Consider the following 24,528-nt stretch of genomic DNA (forward strand, 5'->3'; position numbering starts at 1 on the left):
ATGTTTAAAAGCTGAAGCCCCCAAAGTGTTATTTGTTGCTCTGTGACACAAATGAGCTCCAACCTGCTCAGGTAGAATTTAAAAACAGCTGAGCTGCACTAGATCTGGTCACTGCTCATCTTGACTCCTCGTTTGGTAAGAACTTTTTATTTGTATATTTAAAATCTTTTATAGACAACAGGCTTATTTTTGAATAACTCAATCTCCTGCCACACTCATACTCACATTCACTAACCAGATATGGGCTTTAAAACATGCATCATCTGGGTTTTCTGACCATGAATATCGTGCATAAGAAATGTGCATGCACAGGCAGAGGCCTATCTTTTTTTATTTATGTTCAAATAATGTTCAATTTTAATTCCCCCTTTAGAGCATTTCATTTACTGAAGACATCTTGAAGACATCCACCTGCTGTTCCAGACGACTGACTCGTGCAGATTAAACAACCAACCACTGATTAGTAAAGCAAAAAGCACGGTAAGTGTCCTCATTTGGAAAAGTTTGCTTAAAAGTTTCATAACTTTATAATATAAATAATTATATTTAGCAAGAATGTTGTCATGACTGAGTGCAATGACCGTTTCCCTCTGTAAGGTTCAATGTGTGGATGCAAGTAGAGAAGTTGCTTTTAGATACACCTCATGAACTCTTCAACTGAGACTCAAAAATCATCAAATTTATTTAAATTACTTAATTTGTTGTTCATTTTCACTCGTTTACCATATCTACCATATGTAAGTAAATGATTACAATTGCCTGTTTTAAAAATATCCAGTAATACTCTAAAAAACGTACACAATATTATTGTTCAACATGTCCTCCAGCGCCTCTCTGATAAGTTTCAAAATATTTACTGAAGAAAAAATTGACTGGTTTAGATGTTGAATTTTTTGAAGCTGTTATATTGATTTTGATTTTTTTTATTTTATCGTTTAATGACTTAAAAGACTACATTAGAGGGAATAAGAAAGTAACGACAGCTGTTTTTGGTTATTTTTAAATGATGGTTGGCGTTTACTAGATGATCCTCAGAGCACCAGGAATGCTTTGCTTACGGCCACACATTGAACCGTAAATGGCGACGTAGTCGCGCAAATTATTTTCTAGAGTAGATAGCGGGCCAAAATTAATATTTGAACTGAGGGGGTGCTTCGCAGACATATTTTCAGGCACTCTCCAATAACCGGCAGTCTTTACGGTGAGGACACACAAACATTAACCCGACTGGAACATAACTATATGAAAATATATGATCTGTATTTGTGTTCGCTTCGTAGTTACACTGTTTAAAACAAGATATTAAACCAAACTGCGGTAATTACCTGTCCAGCAGAGAGCTCAGGTAAATTCTTTCTGTCTGCTTTGCTTTACCAGAGATCGTCTGTCTTTTCCTTTCGACTTGTCTCTCCGCGCTTTCTGCTCAAGTCAGCCCCCTCCTCTCCCGCGCATGTCCGACGGGGTCTGCGCAGCGCGTGCACCACAGGTGTGGGGAAGTACTGATTAGTGTTGCAGTTTCAAAATAAAAGCTGCCAAAAAGCGAAACATGGTGCCTTCAATGTTTCAAACCATATTCCAGGGTTTTTAGTTCACCATGTATAATGTTAAAACAAGAAAATAAAAGATAGATCTGAACGTTTGAAAACGTTTTGGAAAAATTATATAAAAAATAGATGAAAAACACTGAAATTATCCTTTTATTTATGTTGATCCATTAAGTTGGTTCATTTTTTGTTACATAAGTTGTTTTTAAAGTTAAACTTGTGTGGGTTTCTATATAAGTCAATAAAAAACAACAACAAGCCATTAAATGCCATTAATGAAAAGTAAACTCTGCCAAAGAAACTGAGAGATGGGACACGTGGAGTTCAGTTTGCAAATTTATCTGAAACAATAAACATCTATGAATAAAAGTTTTCTGGTCAGCAGCTTGTAAGAAAGACAAAAAAAGTAAAAAGATGGTCATGAAAAGAAGCTACCATCTGTCACGTGGTTCTGTGTATTTACATTGCATACCATGGGGAAATAATCATTTGATCCCCTGTTGACAACACCTTTCTCACGATCATCATCACCCCATGAGGCAAGATCTTGCATGCAGCAAGATAAGAGGTCTTCGGTCTTGACTATGGTGGCACAAGACTGTAGATTTGTATTGTCCCTGTAGACCTCAGTAACAAATCCTTTGACACCTCTGCAGTCTTCCCCATGGTGGTGTAGAGGTTGGAATGGAAGAGACTGATACTGTAGAGGTGTGCTTTTTACACAGAATAAACTGAGATCAAGATTGTCTTTAAATGGCTAATTTATTAAGTGCAATCCAATCTGTGGGAGCCAGAATTCTGGCTTGGTTATTGGGGATCAAGTACTTAGTTCAATCAATGTCATGCAAATCAGTTTGTTTATGTGATGTGTTGTTTTCTGGATTTGGTTGATATTCTGTCTCTCCATTAAAATGAAACTACCATAAATATTAGAGACTGTTCATTCCTTTGTAATGGAGCAAAATTACAAATTCAGCAGGAGATTAAATAATTAATCCACTTCGACAATGACAAGATATTTTTTCTGCTCCAAATTCTTAATTTGGAAAATGTTCCTGTTTTTCTTTCTCCAGGAAACAATGAGGATCCTGTTTGCCTGTTTGCCGCTTATGGTGCTCTTTGCCACTGGACTCTCAAAACCAGCCAATCTTAAACCCAAACCAATTGAGAAGCGTCAGAATGAAACCCCTGATAAAAAGTTTAAACGACAGCATGTAGATGCCAAGATGACTGCGAAAAAATGTGATGCAGAAATAAAAAACAAGCAGATCTACAATGTTGACAACACTTGTAAGGACACAAACACGTTCATCCTTAGTGATTATGAAAAGGTCCAAGCCATTTGTAATGGTCATGGGTCACCTTATGAGAATACTTGCTTGACAGAGAGTAAAGCAAAGTTCAGTATTGTTAAATGTGAACTAAAGAATAATGGAGGCAGGAAACCCAACTGTCAGTATAAAGGCAAACTTCTCACTAACAGAATTGTTGTAGTGCGATGTGGAGGATTACCTGTGCACTATGAGAAGGACATAGTGACCTTTGAATCCAATAACGCAACTATAGGAAAAATCCCCATGGACTCTACCTCTGTACCCACAAATATACATGTCTGAGAAAACAAAAGAGCAACATTTATCATCAGCTCTAACCAAAAGTCGCTGGAAACATCTTGTTCGTTACAATTTTTCACTCGAGCCTGTCTTATCAGTAACTGTTACATTTAACATGTGACCAGCTTCACACATTTCATTAAATAATATAAAACTGTTTTCAAACTATATTCAACCCACCAATACTGATATATTAACTGTACCGACTGTAGGATGCTGTGTAGAAATAATATCTTCAATCAAACTTGCTTCTAATAAAATATTTTTATTTGATTTGTTTATTGACATTTTTTTTCTTCAATTTTTACCATCACCAGTCACAGGACTCCTAAGGTGAAATGTTCATATTCAGCACCCTGCCTCTCAGATGTTTTTTGTTTTTAATGTTATTACATTTTATTGCTTTTTTCTTTCATTTTATGCCAACATTTTATTTCTAAGATGAGCTTTAAAGCATCAGAATTATAGCAAAAGTCTAAATATTGTTGCTATCACTCCTGCTGCAAAGATCAGGGTCAAACATTGTTGGGCTTCCTTCTGTGTACACACCTGCATGAAGGAGTGTTAGGGCCACATTAAGAAAACAAATATTACTGATTACTTGGAGAATAAAGTCAAAATTATTATTATTATTCAAGAATAAAGTTGTAATTCAATTTAGAGAAACATGTTGAAATGTGGAGATTGCCATTGTTGTTTCAAGACAAACTACCACATTTGCTTTACTGCCTGCAAAATGCCTTGTTTACATGACTTAATGAAATAAACTGATCGCACGTCTTGTGATACACCAAAAATCCTCTGTATTGAAATCGGATGTAACCATTGATAATCATGCAGCTGTTCATTTTCTGTCTCACCAGATGCAGTGAAGTATGATTTCACTAACTCAGAGGGTGTAGCAACTGTAGCAGTTTGTCTTGAAACAACAAATGTAATCTCAACATTTCATTTTTCCCCCAAAATAGATTTTCTACTTTAATGTTGAAATTTCTACTTTATTAAACACTGTCTCACAGACAGACTGTAGCTTGGAGACAAATGAGATGAGCGGAACATCTGCCGGAATATACAATCACAAAAGAAAAGTGGAACACACACACACATTGTCACACACACAGTCTCCAACAAGATTTAAATTATGGCAACTTTTAGTGGAAATAGCTGACTGCAGCATCACGATGGCACTAATGTAAAGGGTTGATTGACATGGATTGACAGCAACATCTGCAATTAAAGTACCCAGTGCAGCACCAAAGTGCTGTACAGTAAATAAGTAAAAAAAAAAACAGTAGAATAAAACAAAACAGAATAAAATAAAACACATAGTAAAGATTAAAGCAGCCCTATATTTAAAAAAAACAAGACAGAACAGCATATAATCAACTAAAACAACTAACATAAAAATAAACTAAAACTAACATCTTACAAGGTGTCAAAGGTCAGGGTGAAGAGATGGGTTTTCAGGAGTGATTTAAAAACAGGCTGAGAAGAGGCCTGTCTAATCTCTACAGGCAGATCGTTCCACAGTTTGGGAAATGCTGCAGCAAAAGCACGATGTCCTCTAAGTTTACGCTCAGTCCTGGGTACATTCAGGAACAGCTGACCAGCTGACCTGAGAGAGCGGCTGGACGTATAAGGCTGTAGCAGCTCAGAGAGATAAGATGGGGCTAGGCCAGGGGTGTCAAACTCAAATACACAGTGGGCCAAAATTCAAAACTGGAACAAAGTCGCGGGCTAACGTTAATATATATTGAAATATATTTATTCCTCCAGATATAAGAATGAATCTTTTCTTATGGACTCAAACATGTTTTGCTGAAAAACTGAATATGGAACAAGCAAAGCTTAATACTAAACAATATATATATATTAGCTGTATAATACCAGTAGGCCAGCTCTAATAGTAATTTGGTATGGCTTTGCGGGCCAAATGTAATTAGGCTGCGGGCCAAATTTGGCCCTCGGGCCAGAGTTTGACACCTATGGGCTAGGCCATGGAGGGCTTTAAAAGCAAATAAAAGAATTTTAAAATGAATGTGATGTGGTGTTTTTCCTGTAATTCTCTGTTAACTATGAACCAAAACTGTTTGATTGTTTTTTATAATTAGATTAAATTCCACTTGGCACATGTTGTTTGTTTGTTTTTTCTCTAACTTACTATGTCTCCATCTTATTCTCTCCCTAGTAAATGTGTTTTGTCCGTTTAATCAGTTATTGACAGTATGGTGCTGTTTTAGGTTTTATGGCTGTTACTGTCAAAAGGAAATATTCCCTATGAGAGGTCTGTAATTAGCGCCTGGGAAATGGTCAGCGAGGCGCTTTTGTGCTTAAAAGAAAGCAGGAAGAAACTAGAAAGAGCAGGAAGGAGTAGTGACAGTTTTAGCGCCCTCTGCAGTTTGTGTGTGGAAGTGCAAAAGCTTACAGCACCTGGTATTCCCAGGCGGTCTCCCATCCAAGTACTGACCAGGCCCGACCCTGCTTAGCTTCCGAGATCAGACGAGATCGGGCGTGTTCAGGGTGGTATGGCCGTAAGCGAGGAAAGCCCGCTAGAAAACACCTTTTATACTTGGCAAATGTCACACACTTTCAAAGATAGTATTGTGCTAAGCGTCACGTGTTACAGCCAAAACATGCAAACCTTTCTTGTGAACTGCAGCTTCAACACTGAGCTGCAAAAATGCTTTTCCCGCCGTAACGTCACCATAATAACAAATGTTCGTTTCTCACAGCACAGTGTTAAAGTCACAGAGAGCACACAGTGTGTTTGGAAGTCCAACATTTTTGTGCTTTGGACAATTCAACTTATATACAGGACATCAAAACGTAAGCATGACTGTGTCATCACAGCATGTATAAAAAGGCTGTTTCTGAAGCCGTGCCTCGCTTACGGCCACACCACCCTGAACACGCCCGATCTCGTCTGATCTCGGAAGCTAAGCAGGGTCGGGCCTGGTCAGTACTTGGATGGGAGACCGCCTGGGAATACCAGATGCTGTAAGCTTTTGCACTTCAACACACAAATGACAGTTTAAATATTGAAACGGATCTGAGGCACTCTTTAAGCTCATTTTCTAGGATGGTTAGTGAGTTTGCGCAAAGAGCTCTTCCACTGGTGTAGTAATGTCAAATTCTTCAAGCGTTACATCAATATCACTGTACATGCACAGAGCACCTGTGGATGTTTTTCTGCAAACACTCACAATTGTTTATGACGTGAATATTGCAGCATTAAGTATGCATTATAACTGTGCTGTCATGTGCAGCTATTAAAAATAAAAGTAGAAACTAATCAGTATCCTTCACTCTAAATTGTTTTTTAAATCCCAATAAATGGGTTACAGTATCTACATGAACCCCGTTATCGAGGAAGCCTCTCACTTACGGCCATACCACGCCTGTTCTCATCTGATCTCTGAAGCTAAGCAGGGGCGGTCCTGCATAGTAGCGTCACCTTCACCTTGCTCCATGTTAGAAACTCCATGATATCGTGTTCCCTGCTCAGGGTAGCACACTGATGCGCATTTATTCAGTATTCTTCGGGGCCGCAGTCGGCAGCCAATAAGAGTTCAAACTCGTTGCACATGGGTGTCAGGTTGACGCTGTGCCCGCTGCACAAGGTTAACAAGTTCCTCACTACTGAGCCCAGACGGACTAGCCATAGACATTTTCTACATTTACAGAATAAATAAGTTCGTGTATTTCCTAAATATTTCGTTCTTGTTGTTTTTTTGTTTTGTTTTGCACAAAAGCGAAATGCAATCAGGAGCGTTGTCATGAAGCTGCCTCCACTGAGTGGGCAGCGGCGCCCTCTGCAGTTTGTGTGTGGAAGTGCAAAAGCTTACAGCACCTGGTATTCCCAGGCGGTCTCCCATCCAAGTACTGACCAGGCCCGACCCTGCTTAGCTTCCGAGATCAGACGAGATCGGGCGTGTTCAGGGTGGTATGGCCGTAAGCGAAAGATTACCTGTCAAAAAGACCTTTTATCGGTGGCAAATGTCACACAGTTTGATATATATTATTGTGCTAAACGTCATATGTTACAGCGACAACATGCAAACCTTGGTTATTAACTGCAGCTTCCACATTGAACTGCAAAAATGATTTTCTCGCAGTAACATCACGACAATAACACATGTTCGTTGATTACAGCACAGTGTAAAAGTGACAGAGCACACAGTGTGTTCGGACGATTTGGAAGTCCAACATTTTTGTGGTTTGGAGATTTTAACTTAAATATAGAAAACAAAAAACGTAAGCGTGTATGTGTCGTTACAGCATGTATAAAAAGGCTGTTTCTGAGGTGTCCTTTCACTTAACAGCGTGTCTGAACTGCACTTGACTTGATCTCTGCTCATCTCCAGGCTTCACTTCTCATTCGGTAAGAACTCGTTAGCTTTTGCATACTTCCAAGAAAGAGGGCGAACTCACTCTCCTGCCACACTTATACTCACATGCACATATACTCATATCCAGACATTGGCTTAAAAAACATGCTGGCATCATCTGGGTTCTGTGAGGATGCATATCATACATAAGTAATGCAAGTACTGCATGTCAGGATGGAGGCCTGTCTTTGCCGATTCATGTTCAAATAAAGTTTAACGTTAATTCCACTTTCAGGGCATTTCAGTCGCTGAAGTCATCTTCACCACCTGCTCTTCCAGACGACTGACTTGTGCCTGAACACCTGCAGTTAACCAACCAACCACTGATCAGTAAAGCAAAAAAAAAGGTATATGTTCTCATTTGGAAAAATTCGAATTACAAGTTTTATAAATTTCTAATATAATAATTACATTTAGCAAAAATGTTTTCTCTTTGTGATCCCATCTATTATCAATATCAGTGCTTACACAGCTGTGACATGTATGAGATTACCTAACTGCATTCAGCCACCTATGATCCTGTGTATGGTTCAACTCTTGAACAACCAAAAAACCCACCAAGGTTATTCAAAAGGCTTATTCTCAGGAGGATTAATTTCCACTTGTTTACATAAACTTGTTTTCTTTTTTGCAACCAATTAAATAACAAAATGCAAAAATCATAACAATAAAATAACTTCCAAATATCCTATATCAAAAAAGACCAACTTTTATCCTGGGCTGCATAAATTTGAATAAAACCTTTGCTACATATATGTTTATATTAATAAATTAATAAAGTAAAATTGTTATTATTAGTGGTAAATGATTTGTGTGTTTGTTGGATGCACCTCAGAGCAACAGGAAACATGTTGAACCGTAAATAGTGAAGTAGATGCGCACATCGTTTTCAAGAGTAGGTAGCGGGATCAAAGTGCAGATGGCATAACGGTGTCAATATTAGACTGAAGGGTCACATTTTCAGACACGCTCCAGTAACCTGCAGTCTTTACAGTGAGGACACACAAACATTAACCCGACTGGAACATCACTGTATGAAAATATATGATCTGTATTTGTCTTAGCTTCAAACACTGTTTAAAATCAAATATTAAACCGAACAGCGGTAATTACCTGTTCTGCAGAGCTGTGTGTAGCCATCAGTTAGAAAAATCAACAGGTCCTGTTCCCCTGTGAAAAGTCACTCTGCTGACTCTTCAAGCTCAGGTTAACTCTGTCTGCTTCTGTTGTCTGTTAACATAATATCTTTGACAAATTTCAGTCTGGCTTTCGTAGAGCTCATTCTACTGAAACAGCCCTTCTTAGAGTTTCCAATGACATTCTGATGCAAAACGATGCAGGAAAGTGTTCTGTACTCCTAATGTTGGACCTCACGTCAGCCTTTGACACCGTTGACCATTACATTTTGCTTGAAAGGCTGAAATACTGGGTTGGTGTATCTGGGTCTGCCTTAGAGTGGTTCTCCTCGTATCTCTATGAACGATACTTTTCTGTGGCGGTCTCTAAGTACAGGTCATCTTCCACGTCCCTGTCCCATGGTGTGCCACAAGGTTCTGTGCTGTTTTTAATATATCTACTTCCTCTCCAGCATATTTTGAGCCCCTTTGAGGACATTCGCTACCACTGCTACGCAGACGACATCCAGCTATATATATCTTTTAAACCTGAAGATGTTTCTAAGCTGCAGATTCTAAATGTGTGGACATGTCTGTGTGTGAGTTATTCAGGTTCAGTAAGAAGGTAATATGTCTGCAGAATTTGTAATTCTTATGAAGATATTGCTTGTACAGTAAATAAAATCCCTTTAACTTCTTCTTTTGGAGAGTGTCTTTATATATTTAGTCATTTTGGGGCAATCCTTTATTTAGTAGTAACCCTAGTCGGGGATATATATCAGAGTTTACTTTCAGATATGAGCATTGTGTTTCCTGTGGATAAATGAATTATTTATTTATTTATTTATTTTTTGAAAGACTGGCTCATGTAAAATATCTGAAAGTACGACAAAGCTCTCCCGTTACACTTTATGGACACCTGAGCTTCACCATGAGGGCCTGTCTTTATTCAGTTTATTCACTGAAATCCAGTTTTATAATGAATTCACAGTAATCACTGACACCTTCAGAGCATTACATTAATTAAAGACATCTTCTACACCTACGCTTCCAGACGACCGACACATACTGCAACCACTGCAGGTTAACCAGCCACTCATCTGTAAAGCAAAAACTAAATGTAAATGTCCTCATGTGGAAAAGACTGAAACACAACTCCCATATATCACTAATGTAACAGATCCATTTAGGTAGAGTGAGAACACTAGTCTGGATGTGTTTTAATGCAGGAACATTCATCATGTCTTAAGTTCAACAAATCATTTACATTTACATTTAATATGTGAGCTGGATGGTTACACGATACAATATGATTGTCAACAATAACTGCAATGAACGCTGGTTTGAGGGCGGAGTCAAGGAGGCCATTTACATGAAAAGGGAAAGACCATCTCTGAATCAAGGAGGGGGCCTAAGGGTACATCTTTCACCATCTTACAGTGCTGTGATTGCAGCCATTCTCCAATTCTCTGTGAATGGTACTCAAGACCATTGATCAGTGGTTGTTGATCAATGGTCATGAGAATTTGCATAATCATGATTAAGGAACTGACCTCCCAGCCCATTGTTCCTTCAGTCGGCTGGTTTCTCTGACTGAAAACGCTACGTCCAGAAGAACAGAATCAACTTTTGGAGATTTACTTCCCTGGATGATTGAGCACGCATCAAGACCTTTTAATCAGGCCAACAAATATCTTGTACTCAATTTTAGCAGCAGCCATTGTGACTGATGATGAAACTTGTGTAAAAGTGCGAAGCTGTAAAAAAGTAATTATAAAAAAACCATTTTGTAGCTGAATGTTACTGGATAGCTGTTTCATCTGTAACACATCAAAATAACCTGCTAAGGTTTAATCGGCTATAAGGAACACACTCACTTCCTGGGCCCTGGGCAATAAGAGACGTTTTGTGTTTTATAATTTATTGATATGTTTGATCCTTTCTGACCTACGAAGCAGCCATTAGAGCACCATGTCCGCTCTAATAGTTCTGTAGTTTGATGCTTGAGTCGTTGCAGACTTGTTGAAACTCCCTCACCTGTCAAGGCAGCGTCTTTGTTATTTGAGTCCAGCAGATGGCAGTGTTTCACTGTCATATGACGGCTGTCTGAAGCTTCAACTGGATTATTCGTTTAAATTAGATCGTTTTATAGAATAGTTTGTGTTTGCTAGGTTTGCTATGCAACAGTGGGGAGGAAAAACTCCTTTTTAACAGGACTATCTAGACATGAGTGATTATTGCAGTGGGGCACTAACTGTGCTATCTATAAGAAATGTTAGGAACATCAAAACTCTGAGGATCAGGGCTCCATTTAACTCCAGTGTCCAGTGGCATTTTAAGAGAGTGAATACCGAGGCTAAATGTGTTTGTAAAGCAAAAGCACTTTGTTAGCCTTTACAGAGCAAAGCTATGGATCAATTTGCAGTGAAGAAAAATCGAGGTAGCCACTCTGTCCTTTCCTAACCAATCACAGAGCTCCTTACTGTGATTGGTTAACTAAATATAATATAAATATAATATAAAGATGATATTGAAAATAATCTTTTGTAGAGTCACTACTTAGTGGGCAGAGGACAGTTATCACTTTGCTGGATGCTTTAAAGTCACATGTTCTTTATTTGCTGTATGCAGATTAACAGGATATTAACAGATTAACAGCTTTCATTAGACTTCATATGATAATCAACAGTGAAGTGTTTCTCTTGTCAGTGTTTATTCTTGCTCATTGAATGATCTCTGTTCAGATAATATGCTGCACTCATCTCATGTTTCTTTAAATCACTTGTCCAGCTGTCAAACTCTGAAAGAGTTACAGTTTCACCACTGAGCACTTTGAATGGTTATTCTTTTATTTAAAAGCATTTATTTGAGCTGCATCATCAATACGACAAAAACAGTGACTTCAACATTAGTTTATCAAAATATATTTAGGGGGAAATGTTCCTACACCCCTCATGTAAACGTTACACCTCCAAAAGGGAGAAATAATCAGAATAAGGCGTAATCATTGTCTTGATAATAATGACCATGAAAATGAAACTAGGCCTACCTTTAGTTCAGCACACTCAGTGTTACATAAAGACATGCGAACATCCCATCATCCATTCTGGAGCCTACTTTTTAAAAGAGCGAGCTGTTTATTCTGGCTGAGTAGCAAACAGAACCAACCATGAAAACCTAAACTGGGAAAACACTCGGAAACCTTGAACACTGGGAACATGGAGACACAGGGGGTAGGTGAACAGACACTCTAACCCTAACCCAGAGACAATATATACACTGATCAGGGAAGTGGACAAACATGGGAACACAGACTAGGATTATCAAAATAAGACAAGAAGTAACACAGACACCCTTTTCGGTGACAAAAAAGAGAAAATATCCAGTGAAAGGCAGTTCTCTCGGAAAAACTGCCTTATTGATGTCAACAGTCAGAGAAAAATGTCTGATAGGAAGGCAACCGTAGCTCATACAACCATTTGTTGCAGCCAAAGAATGCAGAAGAGCATTTTGGTCAGCTAAGAACAGGAAATTGAAGCTACAGTTCTACACACTTGACGATTGGAAAAATGTTGCCTGGTCTGATGAGTCTTGATTTCTGCTCTGACATGCAAATGATCAAGTCAGAATTTGGCATAAATAGCATGAAAGGATGGATCCATGCTGCCTACACTGTAGCTGCCATCACCAGTGTGTGAATGTGTGTGTGAATGGGTGAATGACTGAATGTAGTGTACAGCTCTTTGGGGTCCTTGGGGACTAAGTAAAGCGCTGTACAAATACAGGCCATTTACCGTGTGTTTGTTTATGCTCAAGTGTATGAATAAATTAGTCAGTTTTAAACAGTTGCAATTTAAACAGTAGAAGAGTGGCACTATATTTATATATTTATAAAGAATTTCAAACAACAATTAATTGATGCTCAAAGCAGGTTTATTTAATTAATATCCAGATTTCCAATTAGTTCCGAATTCATTCAGCAGCAAATCACATCACCAGTCACTTCAAGGCTGTATGTATTATTGTAAGGTAGACCCTACAATAATACATACAGAGAACCCAACAATCATATGACCCCCTATGAGCAAGCACTTTGGCGACAGTGGGAAGGAAAAACTCCCTTTTTACAGGAAGAAACCTCCAGCAGAACCAGGCTCAGGTGGGGGCGGGGCCATCTGCTGCGACCGGTTGGGGTGAGAGAAGGAAGACGTTTGTTGTAGGTCTGATTGAAGGACTGATGTGATGGTAAGTTGTCTGCTGCTCCGCTTTGAATATTGAGAGATTAGTTGATGGATTTCAAGCCAAATTGTGCCCAAGTTTAAGAACATATTCATTGGTTGTTTTTGTTGATGTTATTGTTTTGGGCTTTTTTTCCACAAGAATTTCTAGCTCCCCTAGAATTCTGGCCACCCACACGATGATTGCTGCTGAGAGAGCACAAGGTTTTGTCCCCGTGTGCTATTCATGTCAGTGCAGGGGGCTCTCCCTGAGAGGCCAGGGTCGAAAAAGGGATGCTTCAGAACCTCCGAGGGTGTTATGCGCTGATTTGCATCCAAGGCCAACATTTGTTTGATTAGCCTTACAAATAATGGTTGGCCATTTTCAGGTCCTTGCATAACCTTCAGTAGTCGTTCAAGGTCATCGAGACACTTAAGTTTTATATATCGAGTTTCCTTGGATTGATAATCTGTCTCGTATTGAAATTGTTCTTGGGTCTTAAATGTCCAGCGCTGTTCGTTGTAGTTATCCTCGATGAAATAGCAATCAGTGTACAAGCCAGACTTTAGAAGATGATCTGGTAGCTGACCCTGAGTTTCAATTATGAACTTCAAAACATCATAATCGTCTTCCCCAGGATAGAGAGGCACCCCTGTAGCAAGCTCCACGGCTACCAGCCCCAGAGACCACATGTCAATTGCTTCATCATATGGAATGCCAAGCATAACCTCAGGTGCACAATAACCAACCGTCCCCACACGGTTACCAGGAATCAGTGCAGAAGCAGGAAATGCGAGGCCAAAGTCTATAAGTTTGACTTTGATGGGAGACTCACTGCGGTTCACAACCATGATGTTGACAGGTTTGAGGTCAGCATGCACTATTCCCACAGAACCCAGGTGGAACAGAGCATTTGCGAGCTGATGCAAAATTGGCCAGAGTTCTCTTATTGGGAGACCTTGGTTATTCCGGTCCCCTATGTAATCTGACAGGCTTTGGTCGAGGAGTTCAAAATTTAAGCAAATGCGCTCTCCATCGAGAAAATAGCCGTTCCATTCGACAATGTTGCACCTGTCTGGATCCAAGCGTCTTAGCTGCTCCAGGATGAAAATTTCCAGTTTTGCCTGTAGCAGAATTTCAGGGTCGCTTTTGTTGACTTTAATAGCCACAGTTTGGTTGTTTTTTGTATCGCGACATCTGGTTACCAATCCAAAGCCTCCTTCTCCGAGGAAGGCCTCTACCACGTGGTGATCTCCCAAAATGGTCCCTTCCGTTATTTCAAGATCATCTTCAGAGGAAGATGGGTTGGCTGAGGTGTTGATGTGTCCTTTTTGAGGAAATTCAACTGAGTTTTGGAAACTGCAGTTGAATTTTTGTGATCCATGACTTTTCCAGCTTGAAAGCTGCTGAGAGAGCACAAGGTTTTCTCCCCCTGTGCTATTCATGTCAGTGCAGGGGGCTCTCCCTGAGAGGCCAGGGTTGAAAAAGGGATGCTTCAGAACCTCCGAGGGTGTTATGCGCTGATTTGCATCCAAGGCCAACATTTGTTTGATTAGCCTGACAAATAATGGTTGGCCATTTTCAGGTCCTCGCCTAACCTCCAGTAGTTGTTCGAGGTCATCGAGACGCTTAAGTTTTATCAATCGAGTTTCCTTGGATTGATAATCTGTCTCGTATTGAAATTGTTCTTGGGTCTTAAATGTCCAGCGCTGTTCGTTGTAGTTATCCTCGATGAAATAGCAGTCAGTGTACAAGCCAGACTCTAGAAGATGATCTGGTAGCTGACCCTGAGTTTCAATTATGAACTTCAAAACATCATAATCGTCTTCCCCAGGATAGAGAGGCACCCCTGTAGCAAGCTCCACGGCTACCAGCCCCAGAGACCACATGTCAATTGCTTCATCATATGGAGTGCCAAGCATAACCTCAGGTGCACAATAACCAACCGTCCCCACACGGTTACCAGGAATCAGTGCAGAAGCAGGAAATGCGAGGCCAAAGTCTATAAGTTTGACTTTGATGGGAGACTCACTGCGGTTCACAACCATGATGTTGACAGGTTTGAGGTCAGCATGCACTATTCCCACAGAACCCAGGTGGAATAGAGCATTTGCGAGCTGATGCAAAATTGGCCTGATTTCTCTTATTGGGAGACCTTGGTTATTCCGGTCCCCTATGTAATCTGACAGGCTTTGGTCGAGGAGTTCAAAATTTAAGCAAATGCGCTCTCCATCGAGAAAATAGCCGTTCCATTCGACAATGTTGCACCTGTCTGGATCCAAGCGTCTTAGCTGCTCCAGGATGAAAATTTCCAGTTTTGCCTGTAGCAGAATTTCAGGGTCGCTTTTGTTGACTTTAATAGCCACAGTTTGGTTGTTTTTTGTATCGCGACATCTGGTTACCAAACCAAAACCTCCTTCTCCGAGGAAGGCCTCTACCACGTGGTGATCTCCCAAAATGGTCCCTTCCGTTATTTCAAGATCATCTTCAGAGGAAGATGGGTTGGCTGAGGTGTTGACGTGTCCTTTTTGAGGAAATTCAACTGAGTTTTGGAAACTGCAGTTGAATTTTTGTGATCCATGACTTTTCCAGCTTGAAGGCTGCTGAGAGAGCACAAGGTTTTGTCCCCGTGTGCTATTCATGTCAGTGCAGGGGGCTCTCCCTGAGAGGCCAGGGTCGAAAAAGGGATGCTTCAGAACCTCCGAGGGTGTTATGCGCTGATTTGCATCCAAGGCCAACATTTGTTTGATTAGCCTTACAAATAATGGTTGGCCATTTTCCGGTCCTCGCCTAACCTCCAGTAGTTGTTCGAGGTCATCGAGACACTTAAGTTTTATCGATCGAGTTTCCTTGGATTGATAATATGTCTCGTATTGAAATTGTTCTTGGGTCTTAAATGTCCAGCGCTGTTCGTTGTAGTTATCCTCGATGAAATAGCAGTCAGTGTACAAGCCAGACTTTAGAAGATGATCTGGTAGCTGACCCTGAGTTTCAATTATGAACTTCAAAACATCATAATCGTCTTCCCCAGGATAGAGAGGCACCCCTGTAGCAAGCTCCACGGCTACCAGCCCCAGAGACCACATGTCAATTGCTTCATCATATGGAATGCCAAGCATAATCTCAGGTGCACAATAACCAATTGTCCCCACAGCACCACCAGCAATCACTGCAGAAGTGTTACATGCGATGCCAAAGTCTATAAGTTTGACTTTGACGGGAGACTCATGGCGGTTCACAACCATAATGTTGACAGGTTTGAGGTCAGCATGCACTATTCCCACAGAACCCAGGTGGAACAGAGCATTTGCGAGCTGATGCAAAATTGGCCTGATTTCTCTCATTGGGAGACCTTGGTTATTCCGGTCCCCTATGTAATCTGACAGGCTTTGGTCGAGGAGTTCAAAATTTAAGCAAATGCGCTCTCCATCAAGGAAATAGCCGTTCCATTCGACAATGTTGCACCTGTCTGGATCCAAGCGTCGTAGCTGCTCCAGGATGAAAATTTCCAGTTTTGCCTGTAGCAGAATTTCAGGGTCGCTTTTGTTGACTTTAATAGCCACAGTTTGGTTGTTTTTTGTATCGCGACATTTGGTTACCAATCCAAAGTTTCCTTCTCCAAGGAAAGCCTCCACCACGTGGTGATCTCCCAAAATGGTCCCTTTAGATATTTCAAGCTCATCTGAGCCGAAGGATGGGTTGGCTGACATGGTGTTATGTGTCTGTTTGTGCTGTGAATTGGTGAGAAACAAAACTGAACTTGTTTTGGTTTCTCCTGTAAATTGCTCTCAAAACTTCTCGAAAGGGTTTTAGTTGCTGCAGGTCAATGTCCGTTAAGCATAAAGTAACATAGGTGAGCGCTCCTATTTAAGGGGTTTGGGATCAAAGCAAAGTTACCACGTCAGAAAAGATCAAAGCAAAGTTATCACGTAACAAGGGATCGAAGCATTCTAATATGTGCGCATGCGCACACACGTGTTTGTTTGTGTAATATTGTTCACTCTAAATTTGATCCTAATCAATTTAATATCAGTCAATCAAAGAAAATGTTAGTTTTGGAAAATTTTAAAATGACAAAACTGACAGTTAAAACATTTTTTGTTCGTGTATTTGTATTTTTTTCGTTTTTTGTTTTTTTTTTGCATACCATGTCAAGCTTTTCTGTATATAGTCATGTCGTAGAGCAAACAAGAAATTGAATTGGATTTTAATATTGCAGTGCTTGGATTTTGGATTTGGTGCTTAAAACTTCTTGAAACTGTAACCGTATTTCATTCACCACAAATAACTATCTGATTGAATAGTTTTCTTATCAGATAGAGAAATAAAATGAGTCGAAAAGTCTAAAAGCAACATTTCTCTGCCTGGGCTGCCTTGTACCTCTGCACGTTAGTCTGTTTCAATGTGTGACCCCCCCACCCACTCCCTGATCAGTCGGGGGTGAGTGCACTAACGTGCCTGGAGGTTTCCGTTTTAATGAGTGTTTGCTGGAAAACGAGTCTTCAAGAAGGATTTGTACGTTTTCACCACGGGGGAGTTTGCGTAAGTCCTAGTAAATAATTTTCTCGGGTGTGTACGTTACACATGTTATTTTTTAAAATTGGTATTATTATTTTGCTAGCTAGCAAACTCGCGAGATAAAGGATTGAAGTGCACTCAGTGCGATACAATACGGTGCCGCTATTCTAACAGTTAGTTATTGCAGGGTAACTTCTAGAATATGCTGTGAATTTAACTAAGATTACACAGCAGTAGCAGTAATACGAGTTACTTCCCTCGAGTGAAAGCTTTAAACGTTAGCCCGGTGCTTAACTAGCCAACGTCAAGCTTTCTGATTGAAGGCTAAAAGAGACGTTGTCACCAAGGAAACAGAATATTGATGATATTTTTGTGTGTTGCTGCAGCTTTTTCAAGTATTAACCTGGTGTCTTTGGGAACACCTTAGGGGGAAATAACGGTAATATGACTGAACCATATGGGAACAAAGAATAGGCACTTTTTTGTGCTACCGAAGTTTCCTCGCTTTCATTCAAAATCTGTTTATCATTAAACAATTTAAACATAATGTCTTCAAGCTCACATTGAGGCCTGTGGGGCACTATCAGCCACTGAGACAGTAGACAAGTGACTATTTCACACTTTAAGGCTGCCTGTTTATTTAAGTGAGATGAACAGTACATTATAACTGTACATAATAATATCAATGATGATAGATTAAATCAATAGGTTTTTGAAAGACGCTTGTGCATTTTTAAAGTGTTGAATTGATCTGAGTATTTCATCTGTTCAAAGCCTCTCCCAGTCAGTGCTGTTCTCTATGCCTGTCTTACTCTACATGATGTTATTAGCACAAACACTTTAAAGGTGATAATTAGGTCTACAACAATAACACAGACTGCAATGTAGTTAAGCGTCTTGCAGTTAGTTTTGAATGAATGAACTTAAAAAAACAACACAAGCAAAGATCTGTCTCCTATTTTTTGTGTCACATAAGAAAGAAGCATCAATATCTGATGAAAAACGTATTAATTTGGCCTTTCACATGGTCTTACTCAGGTGATGCGAAGTGAAATATGTATCCTTTTTATGGTAATGTGCTGGAAAAGTTTGAAAATAGACATTAAACGTGCTTACAAAGTGCTTGAATTTGACCCTGAAAGGTGTATGAACCCAGAAAAAGTCACACTTGGAGTAAAAACCTCTCATAGCAAGTTAATCATATTAAATTGATTTGATGCTTTCAGCACAAAATGCAGCCACACAGTCAGGACAGTGTCTGATTTACCTTCATCAGTAAACATGTGCATGCAGTACATAGTAACAGTGTGGCTGAGTCCTCTGGTTCAAATCAGTTCCACTACATTTGGAGATGTAAGTCTTAACCTTTCACATGCATCGGGAAGGAAAATACAACCAACATTTAAATGTCTTTAATCCGATTTCTTTTAAGTGTCTTAATGAGCTGCTGCATGTGAAAGTTAGCAACTGTTGATTTTACTGGCAACAGTTACTCAGTGTTAGCTCATTACTCTTTACTTGTTGAAACAAATCTTGTCTGTTGTTGGTTAATCTGATTCCTGAGCGCTTGTGTTTGTGCCAAAGACGTTGTTTTTTTAAAATGATGAAGCAGCTCCGCTCTCTATAGTATTTATTTGTTGGATGGAATGTGTTTTGATCATCCTCATGTTCGTTTCCAACATGATATTCTTATTCTTGGACTCTACTAGAGTAGCTTTGCATGCTTCTTTATCTTAAACAAAGCTCCTCTTTTTCTCCTCTGCCTGAAAAACAGGGGTTGTGCCTTTAAGCTAACTTTACTCTTATTGGTTGATATTAAAAAGACTTGCTATTAATGATCAAGGCTTTTTTAATATCATGGATTGGGTGTTCTTTTTATTCACGCTTTTTTCTCGGGTCTATGATGGATATTTTTGCATAAATTAAGATCTGATTAAAAATATTAGTCTCACACGTTGAGTCAGGTAGGTGTTAAGTAGAAATACAGCAGAATAGTGAAATTAATTGTATTTATCGTCTAATCTTGATCACATGTTCAGTGCTCATAAAAAATATATTTGGAAAACAAAGATATTTGTGCTTATTATTTTTTTTATTTATTACAGAGGAAAAAAACATGACACTCTTCCTCACCACTTCCATTCAACCTTTTTCCTCAGGACTCATTTTAAGCTGCGTACAGAAGGATTCAGTCTGCAGAACACACACATGCATCTGCTGCAGTGGCAATGAATGAAAACATCTGGCTGTGTTATTATGCATACTGAAATAGGAAAATAAAGTAAGATGAATGAGTTCAGCGCTCTGAGCTGGATGTCTTTCTGAAGTACAACTCTCCTGCCTCTGAGCTGTGAAATGTCTTTACTTGCTCAAATTTAATCTCGTAAAAGTCGATCATAAAACTTATGAAAGCTTGTCTAACTTTCTGGGATCTAACTCATTTTAGATATTTGTTTCTATGTGCTGCGTGTGTTATTTGTTATTCAGATGTGAAGTTTAAAAAAGGTTTAGCTGAGTCTTCATTTAATAAATGTTATTTCTGGGGTTTTGTTTTGCTTGCTAATCGTCGATACTGTGACGGTGTGTCACTGCACAGATCCTCCAGGGAAAATGTTTTTGTTTTTTTACATTTTGACTGTTGTGATTCATTATTTCTACCTTTCAATCTTTCCCGTTTCATTATCTAACACACACATTATTCTCTCCCACTGCGCTCCGACTTTTTAATTCTTTGAAAAAAACATTTAATCTTCACAGTAATGCCAAAGTGCAGCGATACATTATGAAGTGCACAGAAAGAGTCTGGATTTCCATTTCTCATACAGTACCGAGCAAAAGTCTTGAACCACCCCCTTATTTTTTCATGTTTTGCCAGGTCAGTCTGTGTTAACGGTGTTATTAACTGCATTCTTTAACTAAAGAAGTGAGAACAAATGATGTGGGGTTTTGTTTTTTTGCAATAGGCTGCAAGTAAATGTGTAAAGATACAATTTAAAATTGGTTCTTTGTTAAGTTTTCTGGTCCTTTCTCTGACTTAGGTGTCTGTTTATGTTTGAATGTTTCAGAGATTAGTGTGAAAGGTCTTAACAGACAAAAACTGGTCAAATACAAGCCCTGGATTAAAAATCAGAAACCCTTTAAAAAGCCTGGAGAGCTATTCCTTAATACCACTTTAAAGATTACAGGGAAGTCCGGATCCCTGGAAGCAAATGAGGGATGGCTCAAGACTTTTGCACAGTGCTGTACATGTCATGCTCCCTGTTTTATCGCTCAGCTCAAACTGACACGTTCTCACTAACCGCTTCTCATTTTCTCCACAGTCAACTTTGACCACTTCCAGATACTGCGGGCCATCGAGAAAGGAAGCTTTGGAAAGGTAATGCGGCCTCCATTTTTCATGCGACTTGTATATTGTTTGCCCTTAATTACCCACCACAGTCGTCATCTCTAAATAATCAGTGCAAGCGAAGTGAAATGTGCTGGGATTACACTTTAGTTCTCGTGTGCTGCTGTTATTTAATAACAGTTATAAATGCAGCTTATGTAAAGTCAGTTAGAGGAGAGCCGATTTATATTTCATCTCACTCAATCTAGGTGGGAATTTTGACTCCACGTCTCAATTTAATTACAGAGCAGCACAATTCTGCGGCTCTATTTGTCATCGCGCTCAACGGTTGGGCTGAAGGCAGGAGGAGAACTTAGCGTGTGTGTGTGTGTGCTGCATTTTGTGAAACCAAATTACCCACAGTTCTTTTCAAACTTGTCACAGGTGCCAATATCACCGCTGGTGGCCATTGTTGATAAAACCATCATTTTGGATTAACTTGTGGGCCATTTTCTTTCACCTCCTGCTGAAGAATTCCTTTGTGTACACATTGAACGTCTGGATGAGACTTCAGTAATGAATTCAGGACTGTGTGTGTGTGCGTGAGATACACAATTGGGGCTCCAGAGATCGGAATAGTTTACCTTCATTTTAAATATCACTGCCCTGTGCACATTGTCAGCTTTAAAATTCAAACTTAAAGAGTTTGTAAGTAAACTGGCTGAGATGAGACACAGACGATGCACCAGGTCCTCGTCTGAGTGCTGGCTCTCAGCTGTGCTGTATCTCTTCCCCAGCCATGCACACACAGACACTGTGCTACACTTACACAGTGAGACAGATGCTCACAGAGACGTCCAGATACATTTTGTCCTTGCTGGAGGTCATCTTGTGTGTGTTTTTTTTGGCCCACTGTGGCCTCACACCGAGCTCCTGCTGTTTTTTGAACACTAGATGGACCAACTGAAGGACCAAGTGCATCTTTCAGGTCCTGTGTCAGGTGTTTGCTGATTTTTTTTTTTTGACATGACTTTCAGGTATTGTTCCTCCACTGTAGATAGATTTTTCAGCCTGTCCCCTTTTTTTCTGTCTTTTACTTTTCCAATCCAAAGAACTCAGAGGAAATGGTGTGTTTCTGTGACAGGTTGCTAGTAACAAAGTACCTAAAGATAAAATTTAAAATTGGTTCTTTGCTAAGTTGTGTGTTTTGTATTGTATTTGACAACTCGGGTTTGTCCCTTGAGTAAGGTTAAGTGGTTTAACCCCCCCAAAAACACAAAAATATCGCTCTGAAAGTGATCAGGTAGGGCTGTTCGATATAACGATATATATCGGATGACGATATAAAAACATCTATCGTTTCATTTTACGCTATCGTTTGTTTCGTGGTGTCGCAAAATAAACTTTACGGCAATATTTTTTTCACCATTTTAGTGGCTATATTCATTTCTTAAAGTTCTCTCTTTCTCTTATATTTAATATAACCACACTACGGACGGACAAGCGACTGTTTTTATGCGTTGTCGTTAGCAACAATGACGGTAAAACCACCGGTGTCCGCTTGTTTATGTTCCACATAAACCTTTCACAATAAAGCTCAAGATCCTGTTGAGACTTTTCAAAATAAACTGAATCACGTGAAAGATGCAGAGTGTTTACGGATGAAAAGTAAAAAAGAGCCGCCAGGTGTTAAAAAATAAACCTTAGACTCAAACGTTAGAACAGGCTTTTCCCCGCAGCACGCCGTGTAATAAATACTCACAAAGAAAACGGCGGCCGTTACAACTTATGTCTAAAAATGTGTAGTTTCATGCTTTGGTTAAAACACTCGACTCCAGCTACACGACGCACAGCTGGAAACACTTTATGCAAGTCGAGCTGCCCGAGATTCACAGAATTTACAGAAAATGTTAAATTTTTGTGATTTATATCGTTATCGGGACGATAGATGTCTTATATCAGGATATGAGAATTTGGTCATATCGCACAGCCCTATGATCAGGTACAAGGACTGGACTGAAAATGGGTGAAAAAGCAGTCAATGTCCAAAGAAAAACTTTAAATGACCTTCAGACAGTCTAAAGAAAGGAAGAAGAAGAACATCTGGCTCAGTACAGGCAAAATATAAAGAACCGAGGAGAGGCTCAAGACTTATTCACACATAATCAATCAAATTAATCAAGCTTCATCTCTAAGCAGCCTCCTGGCTGTAAGAGCGTCTCGTTTTTGTCTCTAACTGTCTGGTGGCGCTCACAGTAGTCTGCTATGACGGGACCTCGAGGACTAATGTTACAGGGAAATCATTAGGAAAGGGCTTTAGACTGAGCTTTACTGAAATCTCAGTTTCCCCCCTATCAGAGTGCCCGTTTTTATTATGTTATTACTGTGTTTTTTGGAAAAATAAGGCACTCTAAAAATCAGTCCTTTGGTGTTTCTGGAAATCGACAGTGCTCCTTATAATCCGGTTCGCCTTATGTCTCTACCAGCTTTGCACATCTACAGACTGAAATCTTTGCCCATTCTTCTTTGCAAAACAGCTCCAGCTCAGTCAGATTAGATGGACAGCGTTTGTGAACAGCAGTTTTCAGATCTTGCCACAGATTCTCGATTGAATTTAGATCTGGACTTTGACTGGGCCATTCTAACACATGGATATGTTTTGTTTTAAACCATCCCATTGTTGCCCTGGCTTTATGTTTAGGGTCGTTGTCCTGCTGGAAGGTGAACCTCCGCCCCAGTCTCAAGTCTTTTGCAGACTCCAAGAGGTTTTCTTCCAAGATTGCCCTGTATTTGGCTCCATCCATCTTCCCATCAACTCTGACCAGCTTCCCTGTCCCTGCTGAAGAGAAGCCCCCCCAGAGCATGATGCTGCCACCACCATATCTGACAGTGGGGATGGTGTGTTCAGAGGGATGTGCAGTGTTAGTTTTCCGCCACACAGAGTAGACTGATATATTAAATATTCCTTTATTGGGTGAGAAAATCAGACCATGCTTTAAGTCATACAGAATAGATATCAGAGCCTTAAACAGGCTGACTTCTGTTAAATGTGTCAAACTGGGCAGAAAGTAAACAAACACATATCATCCTTATAGAATATGATGTAACACTATAGATCAACTTAGCTCAGAATATATAAAGCATATAAACAATTACAGAAATATGATGCAACAAACACAGCAGTGCTACTGATCCAAAATACTCAAAGCTTCATAGAACTGAAACAAACATTTATTTTTAGCTCCATTCTGCTGCTGATACATACTTTAGGTTTCTGAACATTAAACTTGTTGCTGCCTTTCATAGTGTGTAACTTGAAGGCCCTGAGTACTTTCTCCCACACTGAAAACACTGGAATGATCAAATTATTTGAACATTACCTAATAAGACTGATTCAGGACAGACAATTAGTTATGTTAAACTTTCCTAGCAGTCCTTCACAAACAGGGAACAGTCTGTCTATTCTCTCCATCTGTCAGCTGCTGCTGGCTCTTCCTCCTCCTCTTCCTCGCACACTGCTGAGTTTGTCCTGGTGGATCATCAGGGGTGCAAAGCCTCACAGATGATGTGCAGCAGTGAGTCCCTCAGTCTGTCCTCACTCTGGACACTTGCAGTTGTCACACATGGAAATCAAATGTGTGATAAGCTGCAGGATTCAAACACAAGTGTAACTTATAAATACATGTTCATACTTTTATTCCACAATCAGAGAGAAAGAAACAGAGAGAGAGTGCAGGACAGACATACAGGTGACAGTCTCAGGTGTACACACTGCTACAAACAGGAGGATTTAGTGTTATTACGAGT

General features: G+C 39.7%; 1 protein-coding gene and 3 non-coding genes across 4 annotated transcripts; 1 reads left to right on the forward strand and 3 right to left on the reverse strand.

The window, feature by feature from the left end:
• Positions 1–5,575: 5,575 nt before the first annotated feature.
• On the reverse strand, positions 5,576–5,694 carry LOC148096420 (5S ribosomal RNA). Its single transcript, XR_015717267.1, has one exon. It is a non-coding gene; the product is annotated as a 5S ribosomal RNA (ribosomal RNA).
• Positions 5,695–6,042: 348 nt separating this feature from the next.
• On the forward strand, positions 6,043–6,161 carry LOC148096421 (5S ribosomal RNA). Its single transcript, XR_015717322.1, has one exon. It is a non-coding gene; the product is annotated as a 5S ribosomal RNA (ribosomal RNA).
• An 834-nt stretch (positions 6,162–6,995) lies between these two features.
• On the reverse strand, positions 6,996–7,114 carry LOC148096422 (5S ribosomal RNA). The gene has a single exon (XR_015717268.1). It is a non-coding gene; the product is annotated as a 5S ribosomal RNA (ribosomal RNA).
• Positions 7,115–12,586: 5,472 nt separating this feature from the next.
• LOC148096423 (uncharacterized) lies at positions 12,587–16,588 on the reverse strand. The gene has a single exon (XM_087836319.1). The coding sequence runs from the start codon at positions 16,586–16,588 to the stop codon at positions 13,055–13,057; it is 3,534 nt and encodes a 1,177-aa protein (XP_087692445.1). The 3' UTR covers positions 12,587–13,054.
• Between the last annotated feature and the right edge of the window lie 7,940 nt (positions 16,589–24,528).

Source organism: Neolamprologus brichardi, chromosome 23, assembly GCF_056152115.1.
Source record: "Neolamprologus brichardi isolate AB-2024 chromosome 23, ASM5615211v1, whole genome shotgun sequence".
NCBI classification, from domain to species: domain Eukaryota; kingdom Metazoa; phylum Chordata; class Actinopteri; order Cichliformes; family Cichlidae; genus Neolamprologus; species Neolamprologus brichardi.

Coding starts and splice junctions, on each gene's coding strand:
- LOC148096423 (XM_087836319.1), bottom strand. CDS start 16,588: ATGTCAGCCAACCCATCCTTCGGCTCAGATGAGCTTGAAATATCTAAA.